Source organism: Hemibagrus wyckioides, linkage group LG09 (genome assembly GCF_019097595.1).
Source record: "Hemibagrus wyckioides isolate EC202008001 linkage group LG09, SWU_Hwy_1.0, whole genome shotgun sequence".
NCBI classification, from domain to species: Eukaryota; Metazoa; Chordata; class Actinopteri; order Siluriformes; family Bagridae; genus Hemibagrus; species Hemibagrus wyckioides.
Genome location: NC_080718.1, coordinates 4,130,786 through 4,145,485, shown reverse-complemented (window position 1 = coordinate 4,145,485; position 14,700 = coordinate 4,130,786). Strand labels below are relative to the sequence as shown.

The window sequence follows — 14,700 nt, the reverse complement described above, 5'->3', positions numbered from 1 at the left end:
GAACATCCTGGCGACGGAGAAGGTGCTGGAGATCGTGGGGAAGGCCAGGAACTACGGCCCCACCTCGAAGGATGTGGAGGAAGAGCGGAGGCGGGCAGAGATCAGACTGAGCGAGAAGGAGGAGGCGCGACAGGATGAAGCCAAGCGCAAAAAGGAAGAGGAGGAGCTGTGGGCCAAGCAGGAAGAGGAATGGGTACGAACACACAGTGCTCTAGGGCCTGGATTCATTCGCTAGGGATGGAAAGAACAAGCAGGAGGTTCCATGAAGTGGAAAATGCGAAGCAGTAGATCACAGATATGCTTTGAAACTTGTTTCTGTTATCGCCGTTATTTATGCCTTGTGAATGTTTGTGTGTCAGAACCGATGTCTGGAGAACGAGAGGAGACAGGAAGTGGCTCTGTTGATCTCAGAATCAGCTTCTCTCAGGCAATATTTGATGAACAGCGTGTTGCCCACCGTGATTCGAGGCTGCCTCGAGAGCTCCGAGCTCCGACCCGAAGATCCCATACACTTCTTGGTACCTTTTCTGACTTTCTTGACTCTCTGAAAAGAAAATCGTCAGATTCCTTCATGCGTACTGGTTATATAGTGTAATCCTGTGTGATTTATTCATCTCAGGATTTTGTAAACATTGTTTTCTCTCTCTCTGTTGTGTTTCAGGCTGAATATCTCCTGAAAAGCAATCCAGATGTGCAACAAACACAGCGAGATGAAGTTGCAAACTGAAAAAAATCTCTCCAGGCTTGGGTGTAAGACTGAAAAAGGTGAAAATGTGTGGTGATGTTTTATGATGATTATTTTATAGAATGGAAGAGTTTTATGAAAGACTTTACAATAATTGAATAAAAGCATTTGAAGTCATTTCCCTTCTTCATTAGGATGATAAAAGTGCTCAGGAAAACAATTATTGGCTTGTTGTTAAATGTTATTTATTCTTCAGTATTTCATTTATAAGCTGTGTTTAAAGGTAGAAGGTCTTCAGATCTTTCTTAGATCAAAAACTAATAATGTTAGCTAGACACAGACCAGGAGAAAACTCTAGCTGGAGATTAAGGACTAACTGAATGCTGGAGTCGTCACCAAACTTATCATGATTATCCTAAATGGCTATATTTCTTTCTTTTTATGGAACAGGTCCTTAAATAAGAAACAACAACGCCAATATATTAATATTTTTTAAAACATTTTTAGATTTTTTGAAAAATATTAAAGTATGTTTCAAAATACAAAACAAGCACAAGAAAAGGCAATTTATTAGTTTTTTTTCATTTATTTGTGTTTTATTATTTGATTAGCTCACAGGATTAAAAAAAACAGTCGCATTCACTAAGAGCCTATCGTGCCTAACTCGGATGTCCACTGGCTCCACCCACCAATGGTCTTGCGTAACATTCGTGCTACCCGCACCCAGCGGGGCTCGAACCCGGATCTCCGTGGTAACCGCGTGCGCCCTCACGCCATGGAAATCGGACCCATGCGCATGAATAAATGAAGCGCTGCCTTTTTAACAAGGGGTAAGACGACTAAAACAAAACGTAAAACAAAACTAAATATGATAAACAAAACATGAACAGTCCGTCATACGACCGAAAAATGCAAGGAAACAAACAAACAACCATACGAACAAACAACGACTGGCAAAGACAGGCACACAAGGGCTCGTATATATGTATATACACCACCAGTCAAAAGTTTGGACACATCTAATCCCATGGTCTTTCCTGATGTTTATTTCTTTCTACATTGTAAAACAATGCTGAAGGCGGCCGAAATCCACAATAATGTCGTTTGAACAGTTGATATTGAGATATGTCTGCTACTGATGCTCTGTAAAGCCTTCATAACGCCTCTAATCTGAGGTGCTGTTCATTGGTGATTTCTGAGGCTGGTCACTCTAAATGAACTTCTCCTCTGCAGCAGAGGTCAGTTTTGGTCTTGCTTTACTGGGATGGTCTTCATGTGAGCCAGTTTCATCATGGTGCTTGATGGGTTTTGCAAATGCACTTGACAATACTGTTCTTGCAAGAACTATTCCAGAACACCTGACCTTCGTGTCTTAAAATAACAACTGACTGTTTTTTGTTGTCATTACATATGGATTACTGAAGTCCATGTGTGTTATTTCATAGTTCTGAAATCTCCAGGATTGTTCTAGAATGTAGAAAATAAATCCCTAAACAAAAAACATTGAATTAAAAGGTGTGTCCAAACTTTTGACTGGTAGTGTATATATATATATATATATATTTTTATTGTCTGTACTGCTTATCCGATCTATCATCAGGTCACAGGGAGCCTGTCCCTATCACAGGTGTCATCGGGCATCAGGGCAGGATACACCCTGGACAGAGTACCAACCCATCACAGGGCACACACACACACACCCTCATTCACTCACGCAATTACACACTATGGGCAATTTAGAGACTCCAATCAGCCTAGAACCGTGGCTTTGGATTGTAGGAGGAAACCGGAACACCCGGAGGAAACCCACCATGCACAGGGAGAACATGCAAACTCCACACACACAGTGAGCGGGAGCAAGACTCGAACCCAGGACGCTGGAGGTGTGAGGTGAACGTGCTACATGTATATATATATATTAGGGCTGGGCAATATACACATTATTATCACGTCAACTCATTAATTAATTAACGCCGACATTATTTTATCGTGCATTAATGCAGTTTTTATCATTTTGTGAATTATTTTAAAAGTCTGTTGCTCACTGGCTCTGAATACATACAGACAAACCATGGGTGATGGGAGGGGTGGGATCTTGATCCGTATTGGCTTGGGATGAACGTCATCACGCGTCTCAACCAATGAGATCATTTGTGAAGACCGTAAGACTGCTGCGGTGCTCACAAGAACCGGAGAAGAAATAGAACCGGCGGATAAACAAACATGGAGAAAGGCACCGAACTTTTACATGGACATTTTCATTTTAGATGGATGGATGGATGGATGGATGGATGGATGGATGGATAGATAGATAGATAGATAGATAGATAGATAGATAGATAGATAGATAGATAGGCTACCTGTTCACTTTTGCGTATAACAATGCGATTAATCGCGATTAAAAAATTTTATCATCGCCCAACCCTAATATATATATATATATATGTATATAGGGCAAAATCAAGTAGATGAGGAAAACAAACAACAAAGCTGGCTCCGCCGATTGACCAGCCAGCCCCCCCCTCCAGTGGTCTGGCATGGAACTGACCCAGTGGTTCCTGACAACTTGGTTTCCACTGATGCAAGAGGCGCTAGTACCTGGACCTTGAACGCTTTTAGATGGAAACGAGTTCCACTAATGGTGCACACTGGGTGCACTACCAGATTAAAAAGGTACTAGGTTTCTTACATATACTGCTAGACAGAGGAAATTCAGTGTCCCTGACCAATCCATCACCACCTTTTCACCTCCTTTCTTAAGGAGCAAGGCACCACCTTTGTCCTAACACGTTACAGGCAAGTGTGCATCCTCGAGGCTTTTGAATGCTACTACTATTGAATGCAACTATTTTTTTTCCCAGAGCTTATCGTTGTGCAATAATTACTGAATTATTATTATTATAATTATTATTCCTGCTGTGTCCTTCTGGAGATCTACTTCTTCGCTGTGGTTTTCCTAACAGGTTGTTTAACCGGATTCGTTTTCGGAGTTTGCGTCTTTGAAGCAGGCTTCTGCAACATAAAAAAAGACACTTGCTAAAGAAAACACAGTAAAGAGCAGTAAGTGAACCATACCATGTCACGGTATTGTAAATGATAGCACAGTAAAGTGTGATGAGTATGTGGATGGGAATACATGTGGAAAGTGGGAGAGAAATCATGGCCATCAATCCGACCTTGGTTCTAGGAGGAAGCTTCTTTCCTGCTTTTTTCTTCATTGCTTTATCAAAGAAGATTTTAACCATTTCCTGGATTTTCACAGTTCCATACAGCTGGGCGATGGTCATACAGTCTTGTCCTGTTCAAGAAAGACAATTCATGTAAAAAAAAAGTGATAAAATGCCCTGTTTGAGCTTGATTAGTTCTGTCTGAGACAATCAGATATTACCCCAAAAGACCATAAAGAAGGCTCAGTTTATGTCACAAATATTGATACAGTTTAGTACAGAGATGAACAGAAGGAGCATTGCGTACCGCGATTATTTGTGGCCTCGACGTTGGCGCCCGCTTTTAAGAGCAGCTCCACGCAGGTGAGATTGCAGCTTTGGATGGCTCTCATTAACGGAGTCACTCCATTCGTGGTGGCGGCATCGATGATAGCGCCGTGAGTCAATAGGAGTTTCACGATGTCCGCGTGTCCTTCCTTGCAGGCGTGATGTAGAGAAGTCCATTTGAACTGATCATAGGCATTCACCTCCGCCCTGGAGACACAGAGGGAACACATATTATACATACCTCTAAAATTACCGTTTAGACTGAGTCAAACCAGTCAGTGGTGGAACCTACCCACGTGAGATGAGGAACTGAGCCATCTGGTATTTCCCCATTATGCAGGCGGTCATGAGCGGCGTTTTATACATCCAAGCGCTACTGCTAACGTCAACCTGCGGCTGTTCCCTAGCGATGCTAGTCTGAAACGGCTCAGAGCGTCCGTGGCAGGTCTCGGGGATCGACGGCTCAGATTTTTCGCTCTTGCTCGTCTCCAGTATCGCAGACTTGTAGGAAGAGAGCTGGAAATTTTTAGGCAAAAAATGGCCTGCGAAGAACTCACTGATGCTGATTCTGTCCTGACGATTCTTGTCAAGCACTCTGACAATAACTTCTAGGTCCTCTTCATCTATAGGAGCGTAATGCGCCTGCAGGACAGACATGAACGTCTCGTTCGAAACAGTCTCCACTGGAAACTCCGCTGCCTCGGCCGATTGGAAGGCCTGCCTCAGTACTGCTTCGTGCTCAAATGACCAATCGTGCAGCCTGGCTTCACTGAAGAAGGTCATTTTTCCAGTCTTCAGTATTTTCTCTGCCTCTTGCAGTTCTTTTAGAGCAGCTTTGTGGCTGTTTTTCATAGCAACCTGACTTGGCAGTAAATCCATCATGTTGCTCTTCATGTTGCATCCTGGGAATAAAAGACAATCTTATATTAGTATATTAAGGGAAGGCAGAGTGAAGCATTTGGCACTTACTCTTTGTAGATCATTCTGGAAAAGTGTATAGTGTGTGTTTATTCTCTTTTTCCATATTTATACTTAAATGAAGTGTTCATTTTTCAAAAGAATAAAAAATATTGATATTTCAAGCATTTTTTTTTTTAGCTGTAGTCGTTTATGGATTTTGCAATGTGTATCGTTAGCCTGTTGATTAACTAATGAATGAATTAATGTGAATAATTACTGTTAGAATGAACTGTAACGCACCTCTCTGAAACAGAAACCTGCAGCACTCAGCGTGGTCTTCTGAAGCCGCCAAGTGCAAGGCTGTGTTTCCGTGCTTGTCCGTCACGTTTAAATCAGCAGAGTACGCCGACAACAATCTCAGCACCTGAAATAATCATACAACGTTAATAACATCTCCAGGTAATCATAATAATAAACACTGTTCTTATGACAGTGTTAGAAAGATTTTCCTAATATACAGAAACTGTCTCTTGCCTCAAAGAAGCCTTTGGATGCTGCAATGTGAACAGCGCTCACTCCTGTTTTGTCCCCAGTGTCGGGGTTCACTCCTTTTTGCAGGATGGCTCTCACCAACACTACGGATCCGGCTGTCACGGCCGCCATAAGAGCTGTGCACCCGGTCTTCTGAAAAACACACAACACCGCACTATTGTATAGTAGATCATTTAATATTATCTATCTCTACATTCTTTTCAGGCTAACCGGAGACATTAAGCATTAACGTTGAGTTTAGACTAACCGGATCAGCGACATCCACATCGGCTCCCCTCTCCAAAAGCAACATGCAGAGGTTCTCACACTCTTTGGCCTGTTCACAGGCGGCCATGAAGACAGATTTGCCTGTGTAGGAGGTACTGTTAACATCCAGTTTCATGTCTAGTGCCATCTCCATGATCTGCTTGTGCCTTCCTGTTGGGCCGATGCAGTAAAACAGCAATCCTGTATGAAACAACAGACAGAAAAACGTATTATTAATGTATTATTAATCTCCAAACTCTGATTGTTCTTTACTTTTGTATTAAACAATGCATGCATACATATATACGTACACACACACACACACACACATATATACGTACACACACACAAACACATATATTTGTATATATATATATATATATATATATATATATATATATATATATATATATATATATATATATTTGTATATATATATATATATATATAGTTCCAGTGAAAGGAACTCTTAATGCTCCAGCATATCAGCTTTGTGCACTGGTGTGCAGCCTTTTTGGTACAGGAAGGCGTTGTCCCCAAACTGATCCCACAAAATTGGGGGCATGAAATTGTTCAAAATGTCTTGGTATGAAGCTGAAGCATTAAGAGTTCCTTTCACTGGAACTAAGGGGCCGAGCCCAACACCTGAAAAACAACACCTGAATTTGGAGGGGTGTCCCAAAACCTTTGGCAATATAGTGTATATATATATATATATATATATATATATATATATATATTTCTAATTCATGAATACAAATAAAATAATAAAAAAAAATAATAATAATAAAAAAAAACACAAACAGACCTTTGCCCTTTTTGTCCACCACGGTCAGGTCGGCTTGATGATGGATCAGAAACTTTACCATGTCGACATGGCCATGCTTTGCAGCATACATTATTGGGGTGCGTCCCTTTTTGTCCTGGATATCAGGATGTGCATTGAGGGACAGAAGGAAATGAGCCATCTCCACATCATTGTTCCGAGAGGCCAGGTGCAGGGCGCTGACCCCATCTTCAGGCTCGGTCAGGTTGATCAGACCTGAGACACCCAAGCGCACCAGCTTCTCTATCTGCTCCTTCTTCTTGTGGTTCACCAGCTGAAGCAGTTTGTAAACCTGCTTGATCTCCAAAGGACTTTCTGCTACGACGTTCCTCCTCATCAGCACTGTCTGGGGAGTGCGCAGTCTCCCAGTATCCTGTGTCTCACAAATCTCAGACATTTCTCCACCTGAAGAAAAAAAGGGTCACGTGATACTTTAGTAGGCCTCGTTCCAGCCTAGGATGGTCTGACAAAAATATGAAACAGATTCACCTGACCAAATCTATTCAGTCTGCTGCACTGATTATCTGAAGGTGTTGAATGTTAACATGGTGTTCATTTTGGTGTGAAAGAGTCACGACGTGTTGATAAAGATCATGTCCGTTACTACATGAAAAGTCTGTTTTTGGAAAAGTTCAACTCGAATAAGTTTGGCGAAAAGCCTCTTAAATCATCGTTTCTAGCTCTGAATCCGACCTCAGCACACAACAGTCTTTATTTCACTCAAAGCTTTTCTTATATCTTTACTAATAATGCCGGAGAAACGGCTTGATTTAAAGCCGCTTACAACAAGAAAAAAACACGTAGCCGAGGCTATCCTTCTGAAATGAACGATAATACTACTAACAATAATATTAATATTAATAATAATAAGCAAAACAATAATAAAACTCACCTTGTAAAATAAACAGCACAGTATTAAAACAGTAAAGTTTGTCTGTCAGCTTTTCTTGACTAACTGTCGAACCTTCCAACACGTCTCAGAACTAGAACTATTGCGTCACCCCAACCCCCCCCCCCCCACTCACTGATCACCTATACTACAACATCGTGTCACGTGCAATATCATATCACGTGCAATATGGTCTTAATTCTCAAGCACCCCCCCTTTTTTTTGTCCATGTTGTACACTGGCGCCGGCCAGCCCATAACATTATGACCACCTGCTTAATATTGTGTTGGTCTCCCCGTTTTGCTGCCAAAACAGCCCTGACCCGTCCTGCACTGTGTATTCTGACACCTTTCTATCAGAACCAGCATTAATAACAGTGATTTGAGCAACAGTAGCTCGTCTGTTGGATCGGACCACACGAGTCAGCCTTCACTCCCCACATGCATCAATGAGCCTTGGCTGCCCATGACCCTGTGGCCGGTTCACCACTGTTCCTTCCTTGGAGCACTTTTGATAGATACTGACCCCTGCAGACCGGGAACACCCCACAAGAGCTGCAGTTTTGGAGATGCTCTGATCCAGTGGTCTGATCACAGTTTGTCCCTTCGTCAGACTCGCTCAAATCCTTACGCCTGTCCATTTTTCCTGCTTCTAACATCAACTTTGAGGACAAAATGTTGACTTGCTGCCTAATATATCCCACCCACTAACAGGTGCCATGATGAGGAGATCATCAGTCTTATTCACGTAACCTGGCAGCGGTCATAATGTTATGGCTGATTGGTGTATAGCATATTTCATTTATATTTATTTCTCTTGTGTAATCTGAAGCAGCATCTACAGTAGTACAAAAAATTCAGGATCAACAAAGTTCTATCTCATCTCATCTCATCTTAGCAGCAGCATAACACATAAATCTTGCTAAAATACGTCCCATCAGCTTCAGATTCTGTTCTCATCAACCACCAGATAGGGGATAAAATCCAAGCACTAATATGACTGTAATATGACCAGAACTCACTGGTTAAAGCTTTCACTAGGTCATAAGTTTAAATCCCAGGACCACTAAAATGCCACTGCTGGGCCCCTGAGCATCACCTCAACCCTCAACTGCTCATCTTAACCACTGAACTCTTGAGATTTTCACACACACAACAATCACTAAAGCAGGGGTCTTCAACACACTACCACAAATAAACACAAATCGAAGTAGTTTGGATAAAATAAAGGATAAATAACGACAGATCCATTCAACTTGGAAGCTGCTGGGGATTCGACTGTGTTAGGAATAAAGCTGCCAAAGCAAAAGCGGTGAATGAATCTATCCTGCTGATTAAAGTACTGTTTAATATTTCCCATTTCACGTGCATATGAATGCCTTAAAATACTATTATTTAATAATCTAATCACTTAATACCATAATAAATGTCAGGTCTCTGTTTTCAAAATTAATATTACCTTCAATATGAAAGGTGTTCCCTTGTCTTTTTCAGTCTTGCTGAGGTCATCAGGGTATGTGCCAGGGGACAGTCAGTAACAATTTACTGATAAATAACAGAATCCATATGAATGAAAGAAATCTGACAATAATAACTGATGAGTCCAGTCAGCAAACCCGTTGTGTTAAATCAATCAACATGACTCCACCATTAACAGGCTGCTTAAGTGAATTTAAAATGATTTATTGCACAATATGACTGTTCGATATTGACATTTCTTTTTCAGAAGTTGTTTTGATTTAGGAAACTTCTCTGAGTAAGGAAAGTACAAAAACCTTTATCTTAGTGAGGAGGTGTGGTTGACCCCGTTGCTAGGGGTGACGCAGCAATTCAAGGACTGTGATTGGTTGATAAATAATCTGTCTTAAAAGGTCTTAAAATGCGCTCTTTGTGAAAATAGATTATATCATAACTGAATGGACCAGGGGGCGATTCTAGAATTTTCATTTAAGGGGGGCTCAGCCCTAAATGAGGGTATAATAGTAATAAATAAATAAATTAAATTAAATAAAATAAAGGTTTGACTAACAGGGTACGATGGTAAACTCTTAAAAGTCCTCCTCTCTACTCTTAACAATTTTTACCCTAGTTTTCAGGGCTAAGATGTTTCGTGAATCATTTTTATCTTTACTAAGATTTAGTCCTAAATTTAAGGGGAAATTCTAAGAAAATGTCATAATTCTAAGAAATTTCTTAGAATTTCGTCACTAGGAGCTTTGTGAATACGGGCCCTTGTTAAGAGTAGAGAGGAGGACTTTTAAGAGGCTTAAGCGTTTCTATAGCAGAGGACAAAATAGCGGAAAGAAGATCTCCAAACCCTGAAAGATCGTGAATTAATTAAACGCTGCAGATTGGATCACGATGGGATAATGTTTGTGGTCGAACTTATTAGAGATGCGCTCACATCTCCCACCCAACGTAGTAATGCCATAAAGACAGAAATGAAAGTGAGTACAACACTGAGGTGTTTGGCAACTGGAAAAATGCAACAGTGCAGTAGTGATGATTTTGTGTCTGTCACAACCTTCCATCAGCAGAGTGATCACACAAACTATTGAAGCGCTTTCACAGTCTCCTATAGTGACATGGTTCATTTCATTTCCACTGGACGTTCACACTCTGCAGGATCACAAAAGGGCATTCATGGACATAGCGGGGTTCCCCGGTGTTGTTGGTGTAACTGATGGGACGCACATCTGCATAATTGCACCATCGGAAAATGAAGACGTTTTTGTCAACAGAAAGACGTACCACAGCATCAATGTGCAAGTTGTTTTCAGTGCACAAGATTTTAGACATTGTTGCAATATGGCCTCAACACATGATGCCAGGATGCTGTCTGAGAGTGGCCTGAGACAGCTTTCTGAAGGACATTATGTGCCAGTCATTTGTTAGGGGACAGTGGCTATCCATGCAAACCATGGCTCCTCACACCTTACCTCCACCCAGACCCAGGACCACAGCTAAACTACAACAGGTACCTAAACAGTAGACTAGCGGTGAATCATTGTGTATGAAAATAAAATTATAAATGTGCTTGAATATACTACAAACAAGAGATTTAATCAAACATATTCACATTATTGTTGAGTGCATTAAGGCCACCTTAACTTGTGATGTCTTGTGCACTGACTTTTAGAGCCCACAAGAAAACACACTCAGTAATTGAGCGGGGTATTGGCCAGCTGAAGAGGAGGTTTCATGTGTTGCATGGAGAAGTGCGCCTGTCACCAGCTAAGGTCTGCAAAGTCATTATGGCCTGTGCAGTGCTTCACAACATCTGCAAAGCACGACAATTCCCAGCACCTCTCGAAGGCAGCCATGGTAACGGTGATGAAGATGATGGTGATGAAGACATTCGGTTTACCCACGGGAGAGACATGTCCCAGAGTGGGATTCGTCACAGAGCTCAATTTACATTTTAGGTAAGTAACAGTTGATGTAATATCCAGACTGGTGTCTGTAGCTTATTGAACAAACATTCCATACAACTGCTGTTATATAGATCACGTGACCGTGATACACTTTCTATTTGTCATTCTCCTTATATTTTAGCAGCTCAATTTTTAGCTTATAATACTCTCCCTGTAAACAGAGAACTTTTGTGCTGTGTGAGAGTATCAGTTTCGATCTCCAATTTTCTGTCCAGCAGGAATGGTGTTGGGGAGGCTGCAGCAGGCAGGCTTATCTGATACACCGGCTGAGGCTGAGGGTCGCATGCCTGCGACGCTGACGGCCCCAGTTCCTTTGATGGCTCCATGCTGCAGAAAATGCGGTAAACAATTCTTTTATTTATTGTTTTGTTTGTTGTTCACATGCGAGAGCACAAAAGATGGCTCATGGTCTATATATTAAACAACACTTGTTCTTGATATTTCTCTTTATTTGCCTTCTTATCCTACCTTTGTTGTATTCCCATTAGCTGGATCATTGAGCTGTCTGTGCCTTCTTTCAGCCTAGTGACAGATATTTCTGAGTGTCCAAGTACATTAAATATAGTTTCCGCTACCTGAGATAGTTGTTTAGCGGGTGGTCCTCCACCTAAAAACACAGTAGCTTAGGTGTATAGTTCTGTAGGCATATTTAACCAAGCCAGATATAGAAAGAAACTGCAATATCACTCACCTGTGCTTGAAGAATCCCGTTTGTGTGCTGCAATCTCCCTCCTGGCTTGAGACTGCAACACGTACCACCGCTTTTCACATTCCTCGCTGGTGCGCAGAACCAGAGGGAATGAGGAGTTTATCTGCTGAGATATTTTCTCACAGGTCTGCCTCTTTCCTTGAGCTGTGACGCCGGAGCCAAATTTACCTTTTAAAATTGCTTTATTTTCTTCAACTAACTGAGCTAAAAGTAAACACTGCTCTTCTGTCCAGTTTGGTTTTCTTGTTCTTTTACTTCCTTCCATCTCTCTTGGATTGTTGGCTACATACCATCCAAAAGTGCAACTGTCCTGTAATCATGTAAATTGGTAAAAGGTGAGCCATTTTGCTCCCATCAATCTGAAATGCTGATTACAAGTAATAAAATCAGTATGGTAAATAAATGTAAGAACTTAAATATTGTATCTACTGCGTGGAAATTGGTTGCTTCAAAAGTAGACACATTTTCAACATTTGGCTGTTTTAATTAACTTTGAGATATTTAGCCTATAACAGAAACTTTGCATAAAGTAGCCTGTATTCATGATTATACAATTTCTTTACATACAAACATTATGATTTCACTGTCCATTCTATTATCATATATTCTATTTTCACAAAGAGCACATTTTAAGACCTTTAGAGATTTTTTTTTTTTATCAACCAATCACAGTCCTTGAATTGCTGCTTCATCCCTAGCAACGGGGTCAACCACACCTCCTAACTAAGGTAAAGGTTTTTGTACTTTCCTTACTCAGAGTTTCCGAGATCACTTTTAGTCTAGGACTCCCAGCTAGGACTTTTTAGGCTAAGACAGGAGCTCTCTGAGGGAATTCTAAGAAGATTTGTGAATACAGGCCCTGAAGTTTACTCAGAATGGGGAAATACTGTAAAGCTAAAGAAAAACCCCTCTAATGAGCGACAGATCCGTGGACGAGACAGGAGAGAAAGGTCAGAGGAAAATGGCCAGGCTGGTTCGAGCGGACAGAAAGGCTAAAGTAAGTCTTCTAAGCACTCTGTCCACTTGTGGTGAGCAGAAAACTATGCACAATATTTCAAATCCTGAGGTGGAAGTGATACAGCAGCAGAAGATAACGTGGGGTTTGACTTCTCTCAGCCGAGAACGGAGCTGAGGAAAAACGTAGCCTGAAAGTGTATCTGATGTCAACATGGAGCACAATCTGATAATAAGCGTTTCCATCATCATGTGGGATCCATAGATACATAGATTTTTGGAGAATGAGCTCTGCTGACTCTGTAGTGTATTGTAGAGCAAGTGAGACGGATTGTCCATGATGGAGAGCAGTTTGTTCAGTGACCTCCTGTTCCTGACTGACACTCCAGTTTGTGTCCAATGATAGATCCAGCCTTGTGAATTAGCTTGTTAGTCCTGATGGCATCTCTGGTGCTGATGCTGACCACAACACAGTAAATGGCACTCACCACCACAGACTAGTAGAAGATCTCCAGCATCTTGTTACCAAACATTGAAAGATCTGAGCTTCCTTAGAAAATAGAGTCTGCTCATCCCCTTCTTGTATACAGTGTCAGTGCATGTCCTCCGGTCCAGTCTGTCGTTTAAGTGTACACCCAAATACCTGTAGTTAAGTAGTAGTAGTAGTAGTAGTCAACAATTTCAACCTCCTCACCCATGATGGTTATGGGCTCAATCAAAGATTTAGTCCTCCTAAAGTCCACCACCATCTCCATGATCTTCATCACATTTAAGAGCAAGTAATTCATAGTGCACCAGTTCACAAAGTTATCCAGTAGTCTCTGCTATTTCAGACTCCTGTCCATCCCCAATACACCCCACCACTACAGAGAACTTCTGCAAATGGCATGATTCAGAGTTGTAGTGAAAGTCTGAGGAACAAAAATGGAGACAGGACAATCCCGTGAGGTGCTCCTCTGTTAGTGACCACGGTGTCAGACAGGGAGGCCCCCAATGGCACAAACTGGGGCCTATCTGACATATAATTAGCAATCCAGGAGATGCATGAGGGCATGAAGAATTGAGGCTGTTAAGAGAGCAAAGTGTTAATAGGAGCAGGAGTGATGCTAGAATGCATTTGGAATTCATTTACTTATGAAATCGGCCTGTGTGTTGCTTGTATTCCTGATACATAACCTAAATGTTAGTCAACAAGCTGGGAGTAAATGAGCCGAAAAACTTTCTTTCATGCTGTTAAAACCCATTTTACACAAAGCACATCAACTCTGCCACATGAGCACTGAAGCGGCACGCTTGAAACGAGCTTTAAAACCTCTGAATCTGTTTTTTTTTACAAAAATCCTTCGGTTGTTTTTAGCATCTGGCTCTTTTTAAACGACTCGTACTCAGTGGACCTGAAAAGGAACTCACTGCAGTGATGACCCCGGTGCTGTTGGAGTTAAAATAAATAAATAAAAAAAATACTTCTGCTTCCTTTACCTCGGTGTAATGGGCTTCAGGAGAAAACCTCAGGAAGGTGTTGTATGGTGACTCGGTGTCAGAATCCAGCCTTGTTTCCAACCATACAGATATTCAGACTAAGCTGGAAGACGATGTTGAGAGAAGATTGACGTCCCGGCGTCATTAATTTCCATTGACGTTGACAGTATTGGGTCAAATCGTCATGGAAAGAACTTAATCTCAGCTTCTGGTAAGAAATACAGCTACAGAGACACATATAAGGTAGTGTTTATATTCCTGTTACAGGCCAAGACACACTTTCTCTACAAGAAAGCAGTATTACCCCATACCTTCAACCTGCAGAATCAATAGCGAGAGTCCACTCTTAATTAAGCTCTCGTCTGTCTTTAGAAGGATCGAGGAAGAGAAGTACCTGAAAAGGTGCATCGATCGTCACTTGAAATCATTCGCAAGGTTGTAGAAGGCTCAAAAATCTCTCAGTCTAGTCTGTTTGCTCTTCAGGAAATGCGCCTGTCAAAGAGACGTCAAAATTAGCGAGTGAGGAAGGCGCT

At 41.4% G+C, this 14,700-nt stretch overlaps 2 protein-coding genes and 2 long non-coding RNA genes across 9 annotated transcripts in view; 2 read left to right on the top strand and 2 right to left on the bottom strand.

Annotated features, from left to right (window-relative positions):
* Positions 1-862, top strand: part of LOC131358973 (adenylate kinase 7-like) — a 7,600-nt gene extending 6,738 nt beyond the window's left edge. For 4 of the 6 annotated variants that reach the window (XM_058398446.1, XM_058398443.1, XM_058398447.1 and 1 more), the window contains 3 exons: positions 1-193; positions 360-518; positions 662-862. The exon at positions 1-193 is cut by the window's left edge and continues 22 nt beyond it. In XM_058398446.1, the coding sequence (XP_058254429.1) occupies positions 1-193; positions 360-518; positions 662-727 (418 nt within the window). In that variant the 3' untranslated portion in view covers positions 728-862. Of the gene's footprint in view, positions 194-359; positions 519-661 lie in introns of those variants that run through there. The other 2 variants (XM_058398448.1, XM_058398449.1) reach the window with 2 other exon arrangements.
* A 2,733-nt stretch (positions 863-3,595) lies between these two features.
* LOC131359094 (ankyrin repeat and EF-hand domain-containing protein 1-like) lies at positions 3,596-7,104 on the bottom strand. Its single transcript, XM_058398670.1, has 8 exons — positions 6,686-7,104; positions 5,879-6,078; positions 5,614-5,763; positions 5,380-5,503; positions 4,472-5,081; positions 4,160-4,386; positions 3,862-3,983; positions 3,596-3,697 (listed from the first exon to the last, which is right to left on the bottom strand). The coding sequence occupies exons 1-8, from the start codon at positions 7,098-7,100 to the stop codon at positions 3,620-3,622; spliced, it is 1,926 nt and encodes a 641-aa protein (XP_058254653.1). The 5' UTR covers positions 7,101-7,104; the 3' UTR covers positions 3,596-3,619.
* Positions 4,964-7,606, top strand: LOC131359095 (uncharacterized). Its single transcript, XR_009205738.1, has 3 exons — positions 4,964-5,538; positions 5,836-5,990; positions 6,714-7,606. It is a non-coding gene; the product is annotated as an uncharacterized LOC131359095 (long non-coding RNA).
* Positions 7,607-11,503: 3,897 nt separating this feature from the next.
* LOC131358895 (uncharacterized) lies at positions 11,504-14,384 on the bottom strand. The gene is made up of 3 exons (XR_009205707.1): positions 14,168-14,384; positions 11,717-12,044; positions 11,504-11,632 (listed from the first exon to the last, which is right to left on the bottom strand). It is a non-coding gene; the product is annotated as an uncharacterized LOC131358895 (long non-coding RNA).
* Between the last annotated feature and the right edge of the window lie 316 nt (positions 14,385-14,700).